Here is a 22,722-nt window from a genome sequence, read left to right as displayed (position 1 = left end):
CAGCTTATGTGTGTTAGTTCTACTTTAATTTTTTATTTTATGTATATAGGGTGTTTTGCCTGAACATATGCTTTTGTATCATGTTCATGTCTGCTCCCAGTTGTACTAAAAACGTTAAACTACACTTCCTGTATGGACTTCCTATAGGAAGTTTTCTTTATACACAAAAAGGCTTTATGCAAAAGTGCTGCTGCTTAAGTTTTGAAAAATTCAGTTATTTTGAGCTATATTCAGAACACTTTGCTCCCCCAGATGATGACCAACAACAGAGTCTGTTCCTACCAGACAAGTGCCACAAGGAAACGGAAGCACTACTTCTTACTGTGATAGAAATGCCAAGGCCTTCATGGTCTTCCTTAAGGAGGAGAACTTTTCTAATTGGACCAACTCCCTGGCTTTTCTTCAAAGAGTCTTGATCCTTATCGCAGGGAAAAAAAAAGAAAGAAAAAAAAGAGTATTATTTAAGTATGTAACAAAGCAAGCTGAACTCAGTTTACTAGCTTGCCTTTAGAAACCATTACTAATCTCCTGGTACATACACTACAGCAATTAAAAGGTGATGAAAATGATGGTATGCTAAAATCCATAGATGATTTTTTTCACCTTCTATAAATATATATGCTTATATAATGAGACATTATAAAATTACCAGGAATCAATTAAAAATAAGTATCTTCCAGGAATAAAGTAATAGCCATGTATCCTTACTAGAAAATATCTTTAGGGATTTATATAAATGTTAAGTGATTTTTAGAACTGATAATTTTTTATCAGCTTGAACATTAATTACATTTTATTCCCTAGTGCTCTACAATACAATCAACCTGTTAAATAAGGTAGTTTATCCCATTAATCTTCTTTCTTTGAACTTCCTAGCCTTCTGTTTTTTAAAGTTCAAACCTAAGACTGTTTTGCATGCTAAGCAAACACTTTGCACTGACCCCACTTGACTCCCTCTGGTATCTTTGATCTTTTTCTTTCTACTAACCTTTTCAACTCAGCAAGTAAATGCATTCTAAGCATCTTCCAAACCAAACCCTGAAGCCCAAAGTACAACAAATAAAAAAAAAACCCAACTCAGGACCCCCTCGATCTTCCCTGTCTTTTCAGTTACTATCTTCTGTCCTCCACACGTACTTCCTCGCCTTGCACATCTTTGGTCACTGTGATTAAGACTTTGTCTCTAGCCTAAAATTCTCTTTATGGCCACTTATAAAAATATTGCTGAATACAATGAACACTTTTTAGTCACTACCTTGCGAAAGGTTGACAGGGGCCAATAAACACCTTTTAGAAACCCACCTTGTTCCTCTGTTTCCCTTACACTACTTTCCCAGGTGACCAAAGCTGATTGTACCAGGAGTCTTTCTTTGTGACGTCCCCTCCTTGCCTCCTAATCCTGGTTAGTCTGTGCATGCTTCCCTTGGCTACTGACTTCCATTTCAACAACACCAAAGAATATAGCTTCCCTAACATTTCTTCAACTCAAAACTTCTTTCCTGAGTTCCATTCACACACCCAATTGGATGGATTTCTTGCATGTCTCACCCGAATCTCAAACACTGCCTGTCTAGAGCTGACGCCATCTTTTCTCCCACAGACCTTTATTTTCATGTGCTTCCTTTATCAATAAAAGCCAAAGAACACATGGCTAGCCAAAGCCAAGCTCCATCTTCCTCTTCCCTCACCTCCTTCACTATCAGTTGTGAAGAACGTAGCTCAGTCAAGCCCTCTCAACACTGCCCTTCCTTCCCAGTGTTCCTTCCCAAGCTTCTCTCATGTTTTCCTTGGATCACTGCTGTCTCTCTGACTGAGGTAGTTGGGCACAATACCACACTATTGTGTTCACTGTTTTATTGAAAAGGCTCAAAACTACCAAAGTAACTTAAGACTCCTATATTTAATGTAAAATAACTCTGGTCTTCTGGCTTCTAGCTAACTAGTTAGCTCATGTCACAAAAGCTATTTGAGTATACTGTCACTCTAATACACGGCCACACCAACTACTGTGTCCCCCTCAAAACCTATTTCTCAGACCTACAGGACCTCAAAGTTAGCACCGAGTGTTGGGCTCTAGAAGACAGTGACATATCTATGCACTGTGACATAGTTCCTCACTATGTGCTATTATTCTTCTTATAATAACATTGTGGAGGCAACAGATTCTCTTACTGCGCAAAGCTGCGCTGGTCTCAATGAGAATGGCTCATATATTTGAATGTGTTTCCCAGTTGGCGGACTGTAAAGGAAGCGGTGGGAGGTGTGGCCTTGTCTCTGCTGCTGTCTGTAGGTCAGGATGGAAGCTCTCAGCTGTTCCAGTGCCATGCCTGCCTACCCGCCATCATGTGCCCCATCATGGTGTTCACAATCAAATGCTTCCTTCTGTAAGCTGCCTTGAACATACTGCTTCACCACAGCAACAAATGACAGGAACGAACATAAAAGCCATGTTCAACTGGTACTAAAACATGTGACCCACTGGGGGAAAGTCTGCTTCATATAGTAAACTGCTATGGTGAAAGTCTGTGTTATCTAATAAGGGAACAGAAAACTGGATACAGACTTCAAATTCTATCCTAATAAAAGGCCAAATAAACGTAATGTTATTTCAGAATCTGTGTTTAGAGGTAGGTACCAAAATTCCTTTGAAAACTTCTCCCAAATACAACTTATCACAGATAAGTTTATTACAATTTTTAAGCACATTCAATCATGATTCAGGAAAAATTGAAATATGACCTAAAGTACAGCAATGCATGTTTGCTGGATAGGACTGTTCAAAGAAACACCACTTTTAGAAAAGCCTGAGACACAAGCAAAATTCCTTTGGGTAACCTTTTATGTATGTAACTCTTGTAATTAAGCCAAATTCCCTGTCCCTCATCAAATAAAAGCTTCAGTACTAATAGAGGAAAAGAAACAAGGGAGAAGAGGAGACTGAGCCAGGAGGAGGCTGAGAGGGAGCAGGGACATACGTGGCCTGGGGGTGCTTGCATGGGCCGCTTCAAGTCGTTGCGCCCTCTGCAGGCCCGGATGACCGTTTTGTGGCGATGCAGATGTATTTCAGCTTCTAACTGGTTCCAGAGCTTATCATGAGCAGGTCCCTTCATATCCCGTCCCAGTAACTGTATTTGTTGGACCCTTCCAGTGAGTAAAAGAGAGCAGTTTAGGTTAAGCTTATAAATTTTTTATATATTTTATATATATTTAAGATAATTCAAAAGAATTACTAAGTTAAGTTGAATACATTTTAATTGGTAATAAAACTAATACTTAAGTCCTTCCTACTGTCTCTCAGATTTGTACAGATATCTAAAAGGGGCATATATCTTTTAGGGAAAAAAAAAGCTAAACCTTTAAAAAAAGAAATAAATGAGAACTCCTTTAATTATATAGTTAATTTAAGTATATCTAAGAAAACAATTTTTTGAGCTTAATGGCAACATTTTATCTCTTGCATAAGTAAATTCAGCACACTATTAAGTAGAAGCAGGTAGATAACACTGACCATATTAAAAACAAAGGCATCAAAAATTTGTATTTTAAAATGACAAAAGTTATTTGCTTCACAGCTGCAGAGATGGCTTGGTGGTTAGGAGCACTTGAAGCTCTTGAGGAGGACCCAGGTTTACTTCCCAGTACCCACAATGACTCACAACCATCTGTAACTCTTGTTTCAAAAATTCTCACCCCCTCCTCTGACCTCCAAAGGCACAGAATATACAAGGCATGCATATATATATATATATCACGCAGGCAAAACACTCACACACGTAAAATTTTAAAATCTTAAAATTTAAAAACTTTGCTTCATCTCAGTTTTTAATAGAATATTAAAATATAAAATAGAATATTAAAATGAGCATAAAATGATTTGATACACATCATCAAAGTTTGTGACTAACTCACCTAACAAGGTTAAAGCCAGAAAAGATGCAAAGAAATCCTCACTGCTGACCACGTGAGCATCTCCAGGCAAGAAGTAACAGAAAAGCCCTGCTCTGCAGAGTTTCAGGCATCTCACTGTACGTCAGTACCAGTTTGCATGTGTAGACAAACAAGTCTGCACTAAACAGTGCTGCTGAATTAACAACACTGTTAACCTATAACTGTGTGTAAAAATAAGGATGACAATGTCTCACTTATAAAAGATAGGGCAATGGCCTGCCACCTAAGAGTATAGGCAGAGCCATTTTACACACCTGCCGGCCAGTTCCTTATCCAAGTACTTGGCAGCCAACCTTGCCCCGTAAACTTCAGCCTGGAGAACTGCTATGTGCCTGCGAAGAGCCTCGTTCTCTTTCCTTAGTAGCTTCACTTCAGCTTCAAGTCGAGCTTCTTTTACCTTTTCTGTTTTATTTGCTTCAAGTTCTCTTTCCTATTGTAATTTTAAGAACATAATTTTATGACAATGTCTTTATGATTCTACAACTAGGAGGCTATGATTCTTAAAATTACACATAAGCTCAGCATAAAATACAAACAATGCAAACATGGAAAACAGGATTGGAATACAATGGCTGGATCTAGTTCTTTGTTTTATGTGTGTGTGTGTGTACGTCTGCATCTGTATCTTAGTATGAGCGTGTACCACATTGTGTGTGGGCCGTCCTTGGAAGCCAGAGAACAGATTGGGTCCCTTGGAACTCCAGTTACAGGTGGCTGTGAGCAGGCTGGTGGGATGCTGGGTCCCCTGGAAGGACAGCAAGTACTCTTAACTGCTAAGCCATCTCTTTACACAATAATTCTTTGTTTTTGAGATACAGCCTTCATAGATATCTCAGGCTGGCCTGGAACTCATCATGTAGCTCAGGCTAGCCTGGAACCTGCAATCCTGCATCCATGTCTCATGTGCTAGGATCACAGATACAGAAAATGATGCCCTGGCTGGATTTCCTTCTTTAAAATTAGGCAAACAACATCTTGGACCTTCCTGTGGATAGCTGCATGCCATGTTTACTGACACTGGGAGAAGCAAGAACAATCTTCTTTAAGCAGGACACAGGGTCTACTTTCTAAAACTGACTGAAGAAACCAGACTAATATAAAAATGATAAGCCACACGTGGCAGCTCACGGCTGCAAGACTCAGGACACTGAGGAGAAGGATCCTATGTTCAGTCGTCTAGGCTACACAGTTCCAGGTTAGTGTTTTCCCACTGGACCATCTCACTGTCCCATTCTAAGCTTTCAGAAAACACGGTACAGCCATGCATGTAGTTACTACATCAGAGCTTGATTTTCTAGGGAGAACATCTTCCTTTTGTATGTATGAAGTACAATAGTCTTCCATTCTCTGCTCTCATAAAAGGAGCCATCTTCAGCCTTCTATGTGAATCTACGGGTATCAGAGGACATAATCCCAGGATCATCACCATTAGGTTTTTACTGTAAGTTCCTAAGAATTAATGTGCAGTTTTCCCCTGAGCTTATACAGTGTGTTTATGCTCACAGCCCATGGGTTCAGGATCCAATTATGAAATGGGCAGCTTCAAGTCAAGGCAGAGTGCAAAAAATCTTGCCTGACAACAGGCAAATTCCAAATCATGTGCACACTATGTGTGGCCAAGTACACCTCTTCTGAGAGTTCAAAGAGGCCCCACAGGTATTAGTTCTGAATCAAAGCAAACCAAACATATCACACTAGCATTTATCCTCATCAAGGTGCCCTTACTGACTTACTGATCAACAGAAATGCAGAGCTTAGGAAAATACTGTTATATTTTCATATATACATTTATGTGTGTTTTACACACACACACACACACACACACACAAACACACACACACACACACACACACACACACACACACACACACACACACTTCTTGGGCTCTAACCCACAAGCACTTTACTACCTAAGCTTTATTCCCAGCCTGAAGACCAAGATTTCGTGGTGGACAGATATAGAGACATCACTGTACTGAGCTTATGAGGCCACCCCTTCTTTCTAATAATTCAGACTCCTAGAGAATCTGACAGTCGCTAAGACTTGCAACTAACACATGAAGCTAGCCAGCCGTGGTGATGTGCACCTTTAACCACACCACTTTGGGAGCAGAGGCAGGGAGATCTTTGTGAGTTCAAGGACAGTCTGCCATGAAAAAAAGTTTTGGGCTGGCGAGATGGCTCATAGGTTAAGAACAACCACATGATGGCTCATAACCATCTATAATGAGATATGGTGCCCTCTCTCTGGCATGCAGACACACATGCAGACAGACCACCAAATACATACTAAATCTTTTAAAAATATGCAAACAAGAATATGATTAAGGCAACCGAACAAAATTACTTTAAGATTTAAAGATAATTGCTAAGTTTGTTTCCTGGTTAAGCTTTTTGTATTAGCTAATGTGGTATTTGGTATACTTGGCCCAGAGAGTGGCACTATTAGAAGGTGTGGCCCTGTTGGAGTAGTTGTGTCACTGTGGGTGTGGACTTAAAACCATCACCTAACTGCCTGGAAGTCAGTCGTCCAGTAGCAGCCTTCAGATGCAGAACTCTCAGCTCCCCCTGCACCATGCCTGCCTGGATGCTGCCATGCTCAACCTTGATGCTAACGGACTGACCCTCTGAACCCGTAAGCCAGCCCCAGTTAAATGTTGTCTTTTATAAGATTTGCCTTGGTCATGGTGTCTGTTCACAGCAGTAAAACCCTAACTAAGGTAATAAGTTTATTTCAAGTTTTAGACTGATGCATCTTCAGAAGTGGTGAAGTCCTAAGTGAAATGAAATTTGATTAGCTTGGGAAAATGAGAAATGCACCAAGAATTTATACATTGTTATTGTCTAAAATGATTTCTGATAAAACATTTAAAACCCAATACTTTTAAGACCTGCTAAGAGGCCCTAACACATGCAATGGATGAAGGAATCTGCATGCACACTCTCCTAATGGGAACAAGTTCAAACAGAAACACGAAGGGGCAAAAACTAGGTCCGTTTAATAAATCCTTGATACCCACATGCGGGTACTTTTGACAAAGTGTAAGTGGCAGAAAGTTACAAGTCTCAAAAGTTGTTGAAATCGATGGGGTCTGCGGACAGTGGCTGTAAGTTACAAATGAAAGATAAGTCTTTAGGCACATGCAGTGAGAAAAGCACAACGGGCACCCCCTTTTCAGGTATCTGAACCCTGAAAACCAGCACTAACATCACTTCCAAATACAAAGTGTGACAACAGCTAATACATAAAACACCAGAGCACTTCAGCAGGATACATCAAAGCAAGAGAAAGACAGACTTACCAGATCCTCCACAGAGTGGACAGACTTCAGATACAAGAAAAAAATTTTATAATTAGAAAACCATCGAACAAACAAATTATCTAGTGGTATTATCATTAATTTCCACATGTTGAGTATCAGTTGGGTAACTCTCACTATTACAAATATAGTTGCAAATCTATAAACAATAGTTACAATATCACACTAAAAATTTAAAGTTAAAATTAGTCAATACAATTGGCCCAGTATTTGTTTTTATAAAGCACCTATTAAAAGTTAAGGAATTCTTTTCTAATGAAAATGTTTCTCAATGTTAACAGCACATAGCTTGTCTCAGTCAGGGCTGTCTGGAGTCAACAGAACTGATGGACCGTCTGTTAACAAGGATCATGGCCCTTGAGTTTATGAGGTCCTCAGGAGAATACAGACGCTGAAGCAGAGTCCACATATCAGCACAGGAAGGCATTCAAACAAAGTTAAGAGCAAGCAGGAAAAACTTAAACACGCCTTACACTTCTCCCACCAACAGTGCTGTCTCATGGCCCTCCTCTCCTAAACCTTATCTTTCTTACTGCTGATGTCGCATATTTAGCCAAAGGTCTGGCACACAGACTACACTCAATAATCCATAGGCTGAACTGAAATAAGCCTTACAATTTTGTTTTCTACTTAAATAGGCAGTTTTAATTAAGATGGTTAAGGCTAACCAGAGGGAATTCATAATGAAATATATAGACATGACATAATGTTCAGTCACAGCAGAAATGCTTACACTTGACTGAGAGCTAAGAAACTTGGTAGAATTTAACAATACTGTCCCCCTTCTCTGTATTATCAGCATTCCAATTTTACCAAGACACTTGAACCAACACATAGCTAGGGCTAAGTGAATGAGGGGCTGACAAAAATTATTAAGGAGATTTAGTAACTGAACCTTGTTTACAAAGGCTAACACAGTGAAGAAGAATTTTTCTGTCTCTCTTTAGAGTCTCCTGTTCCTAACTAGACACGGACAGGAGGAAACCCCAAGGCTGGAACTCATCTGCAAAATAAATGGCAGAACACAACCAAACAAGAACCTTAACTCCTCGTACACACAGAGTGGCTGCATCAGTTTTGAGATGTCTGTCACAGGGTTAGTTGAGGGAAAACCAACAAAACTATTCAAGGACAATCTCAGTGCTACTCAGGAGTTCTGCTACAGCAACTGAATTTAACCCCAACAGATAGCAGAACAAAAACGTGTTTACATTATATCTTTAATAACCTTTAAATATATTTACACACATATTTGAAAATAGTGTTTTCTGTTCTATTGGGTGGGTATTGATCTTATCAGATGCTATTAGTGAATATGACCATAAACTTGCTATTGCCTGAATTCTCACCATGAACACTTTTTATAATCACAACTCCACTAGAAATCACCTCTCCATCCTCTGACACGCGTGCACATCCCGCTCTACTTACCAATTTTGCCTTAATGGCCCCAGAGTCGACACTCTGACCAGTTTTGGCATGGAGCTGAAGCTGAGTGGAGTGCAGCTGCAGAAGCTGCTCGTGGACTTCTTTCTCCAGGACAACTTTCTCCGCTTGAGTCTCCGTCAGTTCAGATCGCAGATCCACCAACTGTGCCTTATAAAGCAACAGAAAACATCAAGGGCGCTTAGCTTTCTTATCACCATTCAAGAAATGGCAGAGAGATAATCCTTGAGATGAAAATGTAAACACTGTTAGCTGACCAAATTATCCATCTAAGTTGACAGGACTGTTGGGATAGATGTTGTGGGGAAAAGCACACGCTGTCAAGCTTTGATCCTCAGGACTCAGACATGCGCACACAAATAAGCAAGTGAAAACATAATAAAAAGAATTAAACCGACCAGAAACCAAGTGTGGAAAATATGAGTGGCACAAGAACTCTACTATACGTGTTTTCTACTACTTCCATTTTACACGGCTTACACTGTTAAACCCTTTCAAAGCTTTCTCATCTTTATCTTCAAAGTTTTCACATTACAGAAGTGTGGGATATAGAGTTCATCTTCCTGTCTGGACATTATGTGTTATGGCAGTCCACTAACATGAGTAACATGTTAGTGAGGTACAGAAACTATCAATCAACCTACATTAGACTTCTTAAACTTCTCCCACTGGCAATATCCACTCGTTCAAATGGTTCCTAGTCCAAGCTGCCTTGAACTGGCGGTGTAGAGAGCATGACCCTGAACTTCTGATCTTTCTGCCACCGCTCCCTGGGTGCTCAGATGGCTGTGTGTGTGTCCATGCTCTATTTATGAGTGCCTAGGGACTGAATCCTGGTCCTCATGTATGCTTAGGCAACTCCTCTGTCAACTGAGCGACACCACCTGCCTTTTCTCTTTAAATTTCACTGTGTATATTCCCGGGGCATGGCACTCTGCTACATAAAGACGTTTTCCTACAGCATGCATTTCGTCATGAGCTTATGCCTGCCCTCCACTTCTCTCATATGCATTTTCTTGCAACTCTTATCACTGGAGTTTTACACAACCACAGTCACATAGTAATATAAAATAAATATGCAAATACTTCCTAATAAATAAACAATAATTATATGATTTATCATTTAGTAAGGATCAATAATAATTTACATAACAAGATATGTTTATTTTCACACAGTTCCGGGCTGAGGATGTGATCTTATAAGACATAGGTAGTATACTATAGTCCGTGGGCACCTATGAATTTATAGCCCAACACAAAATGGTAAACATACTTAAAACATATAATTTTTTTTCAACTTGATTACATAATTCTCAATTGTGAACTTCACAGATGACAACATGTCACAGGGTTGGCCAACCTTAGGTAAAGTACCATTTCTAGCATTGGTTAATATTTTGGTTTGATAACTGTCAATACAGAGAGACTAAGGTTCTACGTGCACAAATACGCTTAGGACTATTTCAGAAGTTGTTGGAAATTCTTTCCTACTTCCAAGCCAAAATTCATTTAATAATTAAAAAACTGTATTTTAAAGATTTATTTTCATTTGTGTTCAATCTACATGTGTACATGTCATGTATGTTCACGTTCCTGATGAAGCCAGAAGGTACTGAATTCCCCGGAGCTGGAATTACAGAAGGTTGTGAGCTACCTGACGTGGGTGCTGGGAACTGAACCTGGGTTACCTGAAAGAGCCACAAGTGCCTCCAAAATATTTATTTGTGTGTGTGTAAATGTCAGTGTGAGTCCTGTAGCCTGTGTGTGGGGTCAGAGGACAACCTCAGGTACCGCCCTCCTCACCTTGACGGACAGTCACTCTTCCTTACTGCTGCACTGAATATTCCAGGGTATCTACCCTCCGGATGCTGGGGAATTTTCCTGCCTCTGTCCCACATCTCACACCATAGACACATGCTTACACTGATTCAAGGGATCTAAACTCAAGTTGTACGGTTGGCAAGCAAGTGCTTTTTACCTGTTGAGCCATCTCCTGGGCTCAACAATTTTTTTTTTTAAAGAAACTAAAGTCAGAAACTCAAACAGCAATTTTTGAGCTTTAACATGCTAACACAATACAACCCAGGGATATACTAATATGAGCTTTGCATGCTGAAGAATGACGGGAAAAATCTTTAAGTCTTCATTGGCGGTAAGGCATACGTATCTGTAAGAACATATGCTTTATAGCCTGCATCTTGGCCTGCATGCTCTAGTCATCATTCCGTGTGCTGCAGCAGCAAGCACAGTGTAACGGCAAGTGACACAGGACCGAAGCTGCTCTGAGGCTGTGGTACAAGGGCAGGTGCTGCCAGAACACCTTGGACTCAGTATGTATTTGGCTTTGAATTAATTTTTGGTTGCTGCACATTCAGAAACTGTTTTTACTCTTCTCCAAGATTTTGGGACCCTCACATTCAGTCACATGACCTCTTATAGGAGCTCAAAACCTCATTTTAGGAAGCTGTGGCTTTTTGAGTCAGAAAATTCCCCTTTGTACCGTGTAGCGATTATTTTAAGGGCCAAGTGCTGAAATCACAGTGAGCCCGGGGCCTCAGAGCTCACTGCAAGTGTTCAGTTAGAGCAGAAAAGCCCCTCAAGAGGGCTTATTCATTCCGCAGAGGCCCCGCATTTCTGCACAGCTGACACTGTTCTCCCACGGTGTACTGCTCACGGTCCTCCTGCCTGCTCTCCCACCTAACCGCCACCTGCACTTTCCTTGCGATTCAACTCAAAAGAATTTTAAGCTTTAACTTTCCATTTAAAAACTGAAAGGCCAGAGAACTATATTGTCACAGAAAACAGACGTAGGTAGTTCATACAGAACTAGCTCAGCTCCAAGGAAAGTTGACTTGAACAACAATCTGCTGCCATGGTTAATTTTATAAATGGAAAGGATTTTATAATGTTAGAAACATAATCAGGAAGACTTGCAGCACAGTGCAATACGGTCAAAAATAAACAAAAACTTATCCAATGTGAAGACACTGATGCAAAGGGTTAAGATAAGGGTAACAGCTTACTTAGGAGGAAAGAAGACAGGTCTTAGATATGCTGATCTTGGTATAAATCACAATAGGGCCCCAACAAGAACTGTCCCATAAGAATACCAGGAAAAAGAAGTATAAAGCTGAGGCCTGCACTGGGACTAGGAGCAGAGACACACAATTCCCCAGTAGACAGTTACATGGAGAACAGGATGTCGGGGACTAGGGCTTGGGAGATTACTTGTCAGGGATGGTTGGAGGGAAAAGAAAAAAAAAAAGATACTGTACAGGACATCAAATCGGAATGGGTACTGGCAAAAATACTGTCACATGTGATGTTTAGTTTTAATTGCTAACTTGACAGAATTTACAATTACCTGAAACTGTGTGTGTGTGATCTTGATTATGTTAATTCATGTGAGAGGACCATCATAGTTCATGTGGTCGAACCATTCTCTGGGCAGAGGAGCTTACAGAGTATAACAGAGCAAGGCAGCAGAGCACAGCATGCAAGTGTTTACTGGCTGCTGCTACTTGACTGTGAACGAATGCGGTGTGCCCAACTGTCTCATGCTCCTGCTCTTATGACTGCTCCACAGCGACGGACTGTAACACGGGACTGTGATACAGACGAGAACCTTTCTTCCTTCATTTTTTATTTTGCTTACTATTAGTAGTATCAGAGGGTATGGGCATGTGGAGGTCAGAAGAAAACTGTCCAGCTGTTTCTCTCCTCTACTTTGACATGAGTTCTGGGATAGAACAAAGTCAGCTCTTCAGGCTTGTATGTCAGGCACCTGTACCCCATGAGGCTTTTTTTGTTGTTGCTTCTGTTTTTAGACAGAGTTGATATGGCTCTGGCTGGCCTGGAACCACAAGACTAGGTTAGTCCCTGAATTCACAGAGCTCCACCTGTCCCCACCGCCCCAGTGCTGAAATTGCAGCCTGTGGACCCATGTGTGGCTCCTGTCAACTTATTTTATCACAGAAAAGAAACAGAGAAACCCAGACACTGCTTCTTTCTCTCTTTCCTGCAGATGCCCCCATAAGTCAGGCCTTCTCATTCTGTTGTTGTTACTGTTGGTGCTAAGGTTGGAACCCAGGGTCTTGTGTATGTTAGGTAAACACTCTAACACTGAGCTACGTCCCCAGCCAACCCTTCCTTCTTATAACACTTTTATTCAGTGTGCCTTACATCAGAGCAATGCACAAATAACATACTAGCAACAATAAGAGCATCTTTATAGCGAGCACACAATTTTTAACAGAGCAGCCCCTATCTTTAATGTCACACAAATGCAAATGTAGTGTACACTGACTGGCCTTTCACTTTAATAGTGTCTTTAACATTCAGTTACACTGTATTTTCATTTTATGTAAATTTTCACAGAGACACAATGTGTCAGTTTCTTTTACTTTGGATGATTACCACTTTTGATGATAGACATGATACTGATAAATCAATCTGTTGATTATTAAACACTGAATCTATTTTTCTTGACTGCACCTAGGAGGAATATTCTGGGTTACAAAATAGGAAGTGTTTTGGTGATGGGTTGGTTCCAAGACTTGTAAAATGCCAAGGTTCTTGAATGCTCTCAGGTCCCTTCCATGAAACGACCAACATTTACATATAACCTTTGTACTCCAAATACCTTAAATCTCAGGATTACCAATGTAAATGCTATGAAAAAAATTTATAGTATACATTTTATTTTTCTTTTAAATAAACTTTATTATCTTAAAACAATGCAAACAAGTCAAAACACGACACACTCAAATTAACCAGCCTCAAAGTCTACACAGCCGAATGAGCTTACAAGAACGGTTGGAACTAGCATGAGGACAGAAGTTGTGAGGGTTAGTGTTAGCATACATGCCTAAGTGAAAATTCTGAGTTCTACGGTGTGTCTACAACCAACTTTTAAAGGAGCTACTGTTGCATTGACTCCCATATTGATTTTGCAGAGGGGGAACCAGGAATACATTCCCACCAGCAATATATAAAGTTGGGATAGAGACAAGAAGATCTCTGAAGCTGATTTTCCAGCCAGTTTAGCTTAATTGATGAGATTCAAGCTCAATGAGAGACCAGCCTCAAAACCAAATAAATAAGGATGGAGGGCTGGGGAGATGAGTGAGTGTGTAGAACCCTAATAAAAAGCCAGATGTGAAAGGAAGAGCACAGTCCCAGTACTCCTAAAAGGAGGAGAGAGGAGAATCACCTGTAAGCTAGGAGAGCCTGGAGTCTGTAACAGCAGCAGAAAGAACATGACAGATGTCACCTCAAAACAAGGTGATGGCAACCAGATGGGGTGGCACATGCCTTTCATCACAGTACCTGGGAGGCAGAGGCAAGCAGATCTCACTGAGTTGGAGACCAGCCTGGCCTACATAGTAAGTTCCAGGTCAGCTAGGGAGGGCTACACAGTGAGACCCTGTCTCAAAACACAAACAAGTGGGAGGTGAGAACTTCCAAGTTGTTCTGACCTCCATGTGAAGACCATGATTTATGCTCACCCATCTACCACCATAAGTATATGAGATTTGTCTTAAGATGGAGAGTGGTCAACACCCCAAACACACACACACACACACACACACACACACACACACACACACACACACACACACACACACACACACACGGAGATTTGGTTGAAACTTTCTAAAATCCTCAGAGTATACCCAGCCATTTTGAATCTTTAGCTTGTTGGTGAGACACCCACACCCATACAGGTTTGCCTAGATTCCCTGTAGCCTGGAAGCAGTTCTCTGGCCTGTGACCTGCCTGCTTCAGTTTTCAGTCAAGGGGATAATCTCTCCCACCAACATTTGCTGGTGACTTGTGTCTGGCCTCCTTGGAAACCCTCTTGCCATATGCGAATTTTTCCAGAGACATGGGAAGGTCCTGCCATTTCAGCTCACCATATTCTGGAGTTTGTGAGAATACCTTCATACCCACCTTTGTTGGAGAGCTGGCCCTTGGGCTTTGTTTGTGATTTCAGATTCCCGCTTTTTAAGTTAAAAAACCTTTTTTTAAAATAAAGGTTCGTTAATCAGTCTTCCTTAGATCACAAATTCTCACTTCCTACCGTGTTTGTAACAGGAAAGCTGTGCTGCTTTACACTAACACTGTGCAACAGAGATGGCCAGACATCTGATTTAAATTTTCCTGATAAAATGGGGCCAGTAAGATGATTCAGGAGGGGTACCTGCTATCAAGTTGACAACCCCTGGGGGACCCATATGGTGGAAGGAAGAACTGACATGGCACAATGCAAAAACGTTTTTAAAAAGAGATCTGGGTGAATGCACACGAGTAGGGTCTGAAGGCCAGCCTTGGCTACCAAGTGAAATGAAGGTTAGTGTGAGCTGAGACTCTGTCTTAAACAAAAACACACACGAGATGAAATAAATATCTGTATTATGGTTTATTTAACACAACATATGTAAACATAACCAGTGTAACACTGAGTTATTAATTTTTATATTATCATCAGGTTCATTTTTTTTAATTGAACTTTATTTAAAAAAACAAAGATAAATGTACAAATTTTAAGCATTTTTGCATAAAAGTTTACGAATACATTTTTGTGAGTACTTGGTTTTTCTAAAGGTTTGATAGTGTGCATTAAGATCTTACTAGTTACAATGAGCATAAAGTACATGTAAAACAAGATGTAACCTGGAAATAGTCAAAGTTTTCTTGGTGTGCAAAGATTAAGCATAATGGTTTTACATTTTCTTTCTTTCTTTTTTTTTTTTCCTTGAACTTCATATAGTCTGTGAGTTGTTTCTGGGGTATTCTGAGCTTTCTGGGGGTTAGTATCCAATTATTAGTGACTGCATATTATTTCTGTTCTTTTGTGACTGGGTTATCTCACTCAGGATGATATTCTCTAGATGCATCCATTTTCTTAAGAATTTCATAAAGTCATTGTTTCTAATAGCTGAGTAGTACTCCATTGTGTAAATATACCACAAATTTTGTATCCATTCATCTACTGAAGAACATCTGGGGTCTTTCCAGCTTCTGGCTATTATAAATAGGGCTGCTATGAACATTGTGGTGCATGTGTCTTTGCTGTATGTTGGAACTTCTCTGGGGTATATGCCCAGAAGTGGAATAACTGGGTCTTCAGGTAGTACTGTGTCCAATTTTCTGAGGAATCGTCAGACTGATTTCCAGAGTGGTTGTATCAGTTTACAACCCCACCAACAGTGGAGAAGTGTTCCTCTTTCTCCACATCCTTGGCAGCATCTCTTGTCATCTGAATTTTTGATCTTAGCCATTCTGGTTGGTATGAGGTGGAATCTCAGGGTTGTTTTGATTTGCATTTTCCTGATGGCTAATGATGTCGAGTACTTCCTTAGATGCTTCTCAGCCATTTGTTACTCTTCAATTGAGAATTTTTGTTTAGCTCTGTACCCTATTTTTTAATAGGGGTGTTTGATTCTCTGGTGTCTAGTTTCTTGAGTTCTTTGTATACCTTGGATATTAGGCCTCTATCTGATGTGGGGTTGGTAAAGATCTTTTCCCAATCTGTTGCCTGCTGTTTTGTTTTCTTAACAGTGTCCTTAGCCTTACAGAAACTTTTCAACCTCATTAAGTCCCATTTGTCAATATTTGACCTTAGGGCACGAGCCATTGGTGTTCTGTTCAGGAAAATTTCTCCTGTGCCTATGTGTTCTAAGGTTTTCCCTACTTTCTCTTCTAATAATTTCAGTGTACCTGGTTTAATGTGGAGATCTTTGATCCACTTGCACTTGAGCTTTGTACAAGAAGATGAGAAAGGGTCTATTTTCATTCTTCTGCATGCTGAGTGCCAGCTGGACCAACACCATTTGTTGAATAGGCTGTCCTTTTTCCACTGAATGTTTATAGCTCTTTTGTCAAAAATCAAGTGATCATATATGTGAGGGTTCATTTCTGGATCTTCTATTCTATTCCATTGATCCACGTGCCTATCTCTGTACCAGTACCATGCAGTTTTTAACACAATTGTCTTGTAATATAGCTTGAGGTCAGGGATGGTGATTCCCACAGATGTTTTCTTGTTGAGGATGGATTTCGCTATTCTAGGTCTTTTGTTATTCCAGATAAAATTGCACATTGCTCTTTCCAACTCTATGAAGAATTGGGTTGGAATTCTGATGGGGATTGCATTGAATCTGTAGATTGCTTTTGGTAAGATGGCCATTTTTACAATGTTGATCCTTCCAATTCATGAGCATGGGAGATCTTTCCATCTTCTGAGATCTTCCTCCATTTTCTTCTTCAGAGGTTTGAAGTTCTTGTCTTAGTTAGCGTCATACCAAGGTATTTCATATTGTTTGTGACTATTGTGAAGGGTATCTTTTCCCTAATTTCTTTCTCCGCATGTTTGTCCTTTGAGTAGAGGAACGCTACTGATTTGTTTGAGTTAATTTTATATCCAGCCACCTTGCTGAACTTGTTTATCAGCTTTAGAAGTTCTCTGGTAGAATTTTTGGGGTCACTTAAGTACACTAACATGTCATCTGCAAATAGTGATATTTTTACTTCTTCCTTTCCAATTTGTATCCCTTTGATTTCCTTTTGCTGTCTAACTTCTCTGGCCAGGACTTCCAGTACTATGCTGAATAGGTAGGGGGAGAGTGGGCAGCCTTGTCGAGTCCCTGATTTTAGCGGGATTGCTTCAAGTTTCCCGCCATTAAGTTTGATGTTGGCTGTTGGTTTGCTGTATATTGCTTTTATTATGTTTAGGTATGGGCTTTGGATTCCTGTTCTTTCCAAGACTTTTAACATGAAGGGGTGTTGAATTTTGTCAAATGCTTTCTCAGCATCTAGTAAGATGACCATGTGGTTTTTTTTTTTGAGTTTGCTTATATATCATCAGGTTCTTTATGTAGATATCTGCAAAGCATAGCTAAATCAGAACAAGACACATTTCAAGCACAGACAATAGCCACATCACACTAGTTATAATAGTAGCAGCAACTGAATCCTTATATAAATACATGTAATATATGAAATAGAACAGTATTCCGTTTTCATTGTTGCCTACATGAGTATGTAACAGGTTCAGCACTGGGGATCACACTTGGCCCTGTATGTTTTAGACTAGTGCTCCACCACCAGCCCTAAGTGACAGTCTCTATACCCTTGATAAGTCTTTAACAGAAAAACTACAGGAAGAAAAAACTTACCAGTACCATAAAGATGGTTTGTAGACTTTACTCAACAAATTACCCACCAAAGAAAAAAATTATAAAAATCTAAAGCCACATTCCATTAGACACTGTCCAGTACACTTTGAAGCCTGTTTTATTAAAGTACAAGTAAGCTTTGTCTAGAAAGACCTCAGTAAAACAAAACACAAAACAAAAAACCCTAGAAGATTCTATGATTTTTGAAATAATTTTAAAAAGAATATATACTTTCCTAATATATGTACTCTGTGAAATATATGGAGATTGTATCAAGCCCAGTATAACACAAGAAAGTTTAAATTCAGCTATATTAATCTATAACATTTTTTAAATCTCATTTCTTACTGTTGCCTTTCTTTCTGCTTTGACTTTTTCTTTTGCAATGTCTTCTAATGCAGTTTTTCATTCTTTACATTTCTTGTAAACTAGAAGTTGCAACTGATATTTTCCAGCCTTTCTAGTAAGAACATGTGTATACCATGTATTTCATTAGGCAGGCATATGTAGTCTAGTTATGTACGTTTTCTCTTTTAATCCACAAATAGCATGATGCATTAATACATGCAAAATTTATGTTATTAATAAAGAGATTCAAGTGAAAACTAGATCTAATTACCTCCAAGAAGGACAAACAAAATAGAGCTGTGATGAGTATTAGATGTGAAAGCTGTGTTATTACATGGGTTCAGTTAAATGAAGTAATTTCCCCACATTTTGATAAACATAAAAATACTGGAGCTAGGGCTGGAGAGATGGCTCAGTGGTTAAGAGCACCAACTGCTCTTCCAGAGGTCCTGAGTTCAAATCCCAGCAACCACATGGTGGCTCACAACCATCTACAGTGGGATCCGTTGCCCGCTTCTGGAGTGTCTGAAGACAGAGAAAGTGTACTCACATAAAATAAATAAATAGATAAATCTTAAAAAAAAATACTGGGGCTAGAGAGATGTCTCAGTGATTCAGAGCACTGGCAATTCTTCTAGAGGACCCAGGTTCAATGACCAGCACCTACAAGATGACTCACAACCACCTGTAACTCAGTTCCAGGGGATCCTATGCTCTCCTGGTTCACAGACATACAAGCAGTCAAAACAACCATACACATAAAATAAAAAATAGAAGATGCAGGTATCAAAATCTGAGGTGCTATTTTATATCTTGGGACTGACTGCTTCAAATTTACTCTAAATTCTATAATATTTAGTAACTTCCTTCTTGCCTAAAATATAAGCATTCTCCCTAAGAAAATTCAGTCACTGACAAACTTTAGGTTATTTAAAATTTAGTTATTTAGGCAATATAATCAAAGCTGCATATTTCCTAAGATTACTTAGGTGGTCAGTGGCTGAATGGTATTCCAGCATCCAAGTCTGATTTCCAGGGCAGCACTGTGGAAGTATCAGCACCAAGCAGAGAAAACTGCCTGTCACTACAGTATGTGGCTAGTGTGCCAATAATAACCACACTCCCACAAACCACGTATCTACCTACCATATGGCAGGCATGTACATTATCTCTACTTATCATACATAACTTTTTTTTTATAGTTAAGGAAATGGGAATCAGGATTTAAACAGCTCAAAGACAAACAGCCAAAAAAAAAAAAAAAAAAAAAAAAAAAAAACTTGAAACTAGTTTAACTATTAAAAAAAAATTGCTTGAGGTTCTGTTTTCATTGTTGTAGACCATATATTTGTCCCCTCTAAAATAAATATGAAACCTTTTATTTAGAAAAATTTCATTTAAAGATATTTACAAAAGAAACAGTACAGCATAAGTTCTCCTTGTGTGTTACTACTTTATTCAGAGTGAAATGATATTCCACAGATCTGATTCAACTGTGTGTGTTACTTGAGTACAATCCCTCTGCCATCCTCCATCATCCCCTCCCCTCCTCATTTGTTTGTTCCTTCCTTCCTTAAGCCATCCACCCATCCATCAATACTTCCTCCATACACCCATCCATCCATCCATCCATCCATCCATCCATCCATCCATCCATCCATACTTCCTCCTTCCTTCCACCCATCCATCCACCCACCCATCCATCTATCCCAATCCATCAAGTCTCCTGGACTTTGCCAGAATGCACCTGAGTGTAGGGCCATCCATGGGAAGCATGCATGGATTGTAGCTGCTCAGACTGAATCACTGGAGAAACTGACCCTCCCTTTCCCAGCAGCCATCACTTGCTAATACCTCCTCGGTTACACTTTAACTTTTATTCTGAACAAACAGTAAACTACTGAGAATTAACTACTTAACTATTTTTTATACTGTTTACTTGGGTCAAAGAGGGGAAGGGGAGGGGAGGGGAAGGGGAAGGGGAAAGGGGAAGGGGAAAGGGAAGGGGAAGGGAAAGAAGAAGAGAGGGTATGAATGAATAAAAGCTCACTTTTAGTAAAGAAACAGAAATCTAAATATGCATACAGTAGGTTTTTGAGTTTAAGGTAATCAATAGTTGAGATTAAAGTAATTTATGGGAATTACTACATTATACTTAATCTATTGTTTTTTTTTTTTTAACTCAACACTGACATTTTATTTTTCTGAAGTTTACCATACTTTTACAAAACAAAAAAGCAGGTATCAAAAACAGCAGTTTATAGAGTTTTGTTGAGGGTTTTTTTTTTTAAACAAACAAAACAACAACAGCAGCTGATTTCAACCTTCAGCTTTAATTAACACCCCAAAAGTATTTTAAAGACAAAGAACACAGGTTGTGGTGGCTTACAACTTAAATCCCAGCACTCTGGAGGCAGAGAAAATCAAGCTTGAGGCTAGCCTGGTGGTCTACACAGTGAGTTCTAGGATAGCCAGATGTACATATTAAGACTGCCTCAAAAACAAACAAACAAAAACAACCAAATCCCAAATCAATTAGAAATTATATTACATATAGATTCTCTTTGGAAGACTTTTTTTCCTCTTCATTTTCTTACATCTGACCCAAAAGGTTCATTTACAGACATTCCCTAGAACCCATTGAGGGCCATTAAATCAACCCCAGGAAAAATTTTCTAAGACAGTGGTCCTCAAAGGTGGTCCTTGGATCATCAGATTTAGCAAAGGAATGGAACCAGGAGGCAACTCAAGGCCAATGTCCCAAGCTTCTCCACAGTGCTTCCTTCTCATAGTTTTACATCTTGCACTGAGATCTTTACCCACTTGGAGCTGATTTGGGGTGGAGGTGGTGGTGAGAGTGGGGCGTACGGTCAGAAAAACAAGCCTAATGTCATTCTCTCACATGTTCGTTCCCTCTTCCTGTACCATTTATTGAAGAAGTCTGTCCCTACCCACTATGTATTCTTGCCAGCTTTTGTCAAGAGTCAGTACATTGTAATACACTCTTCTGTAAGTTGCCTTGGTCATGGTGCCTCTTCACAACAATACAAAAGGCAAAACCAAAAGCAGATAAAGGAACTGTAACACACTAGAAACAGCAAAACAAAACACAACAACCAGAGACACAGGTTACAATGTGGAGGAATATATTTGCAAACTATGTGTCTGATAGGGAGAAAGTATCCAAAACACACAAGAACTAGGACTACTCAACAACAAACAACCCAGTTAAAAATGGACAAAACATGAGTAGACATTTCATAAAATATTTAGAATCAGTTATATTAAAAATGTTTAACATACAAATCAAATCTACAAGTATCAATCACCCTGTTAAAATGCTGACCATCAAAGGAATCAAGCCAAGAAAAACACTAGCAAAAATATGAAGAAAAAAAAAAAAAAAACCTAAATAGTGTAGCCATAATAGAAGACATCAGATAGTTTCTTCAAGCAAACAAGAAGCCAAAACACCGAAGAAACAACTGCCAGAAATCTCACAATTTAGGGATAGATGAAAATAAAATCAGTACATCAAAGAGATATATGGAATCTTGTGCTTACTGTGGCACCACTTTGTTATAGGTAAGATAAGAAACCAGCCTAGGTACCTATTAATGGGTAAAAGAACAAAGAAAATATGGTATGTGCACACACACACAACAGTGTATATGGACAGGATGGGATAGAATCCAGAAATAAAAGACCACCACGTGAAATGACATGGAGGATATGATGCTAGTGAAATAAGCCAGACACAGAAAGCTGAATATTACATGATCTCACCTAAATGTGGCACCTTAAGTTGTTTTCATAGAAGCAGAGGATCAAGTGGTTACTGGAGGTATGGGGTTTGAAAAGGCAGGAGTTGGTAAAGATCAGTTACAGATACAAGGTGGAAGGGAAGAATACATTCTGGTCCTCTATTGTACGGTTGATACCTGGGGTTAACAATAATATGTATGCTTCAAAATAGCCAGAAAAGCAGTTTTTAAACGTTCTTACCACAATAAATGTATCAAGATAATGCTTATAAATTAGTATAATTACATGCCAATCATAAAATACATTAAAAATTCTAAAATATACTACACAAAGTAAAAATGATATACTTCCAGAAACGGAAGGAGATATAGAGAGGCATTTGACCTTCAGAGCACTGTACCATTACTGTCAGCATTCACTGAGTGAGTCATTACTGTTCCATTCCCCATCTTAGTCTTCTAACCTATTCTATCAAGACAATTCCTGGGGCTAGAGAAATGGCTCAGTGGTTAAGAGCACTGGCTGCTCTTTCAGAGGACTAGGTTCTCAGCCCTCATATGGAGGCTCACAATAGTTTTTAATTCTAGTTCCAGAGGACTGGATGCCGTTTTCTGACCTGTGTAAACACTAGGCATACACATGTTGCACCTACATACTTATAGGCAAAAACATTCATACATGAAAAACTGTTTCGCTCCTATTTTTGAGATTATGAT

At 39.4% G+C, this 22,722-nt stretch overlaps 1 protein-coding gene across 2 annotated transcripts in view; it reads right to left on the bottom strand.

Annotated features, from left to right (window-relative positions):
• GOPC (golgi associated PDZ and coiled-coil motif containing) overlaps positions 1-22,722 on the bottom strand; it is a 38,662-nt gene that overhangs the window by 8,404 nt on the left and 7,536 nt on the right. The window contains exons 2-6 of one of the 2 annotated variants that reach the window (XM_080938285.1): positions 8,700-8,864; positions 7,251-7,274; positions 4,203-4,378; positions 2,976-3,141; positions 323-418 (exon numbers count right to left, since the gene is read on the bottom strand). In XM_080938285.1, the coding sequence (XP_080794411.1) occupies positions 323-418; positions 2,976-3,141; positions 4,203-4,378; positions 7,251-7,274; positions 8,700-8,864 (627 nt within the window). The remainder of the gene's footprint in view (positions 1-322; positions 419-2,975; positions 3,142-4,202; positions 4,379-7,250; positions 7,275-8,699; positions 8,865-22,722) is intronic. The other variant, XM_080938286.1, reaches the window with a different exon arrangement.

The sequence above is a fragment of the Micromys minutus genome (genome assembly GCF_963924665.1).
Source record: "Micromys minutus genome assembly, chromosome: 25".
Lineage (NCBI taxonomy): Eukaryota > Metazoa > Chordata > Mammalia > Rodentia > Muridae > Micromys > Micromys minutus.
This window is presented reverse-complemented; position numbering and strand designations above follow the sequence as displayed.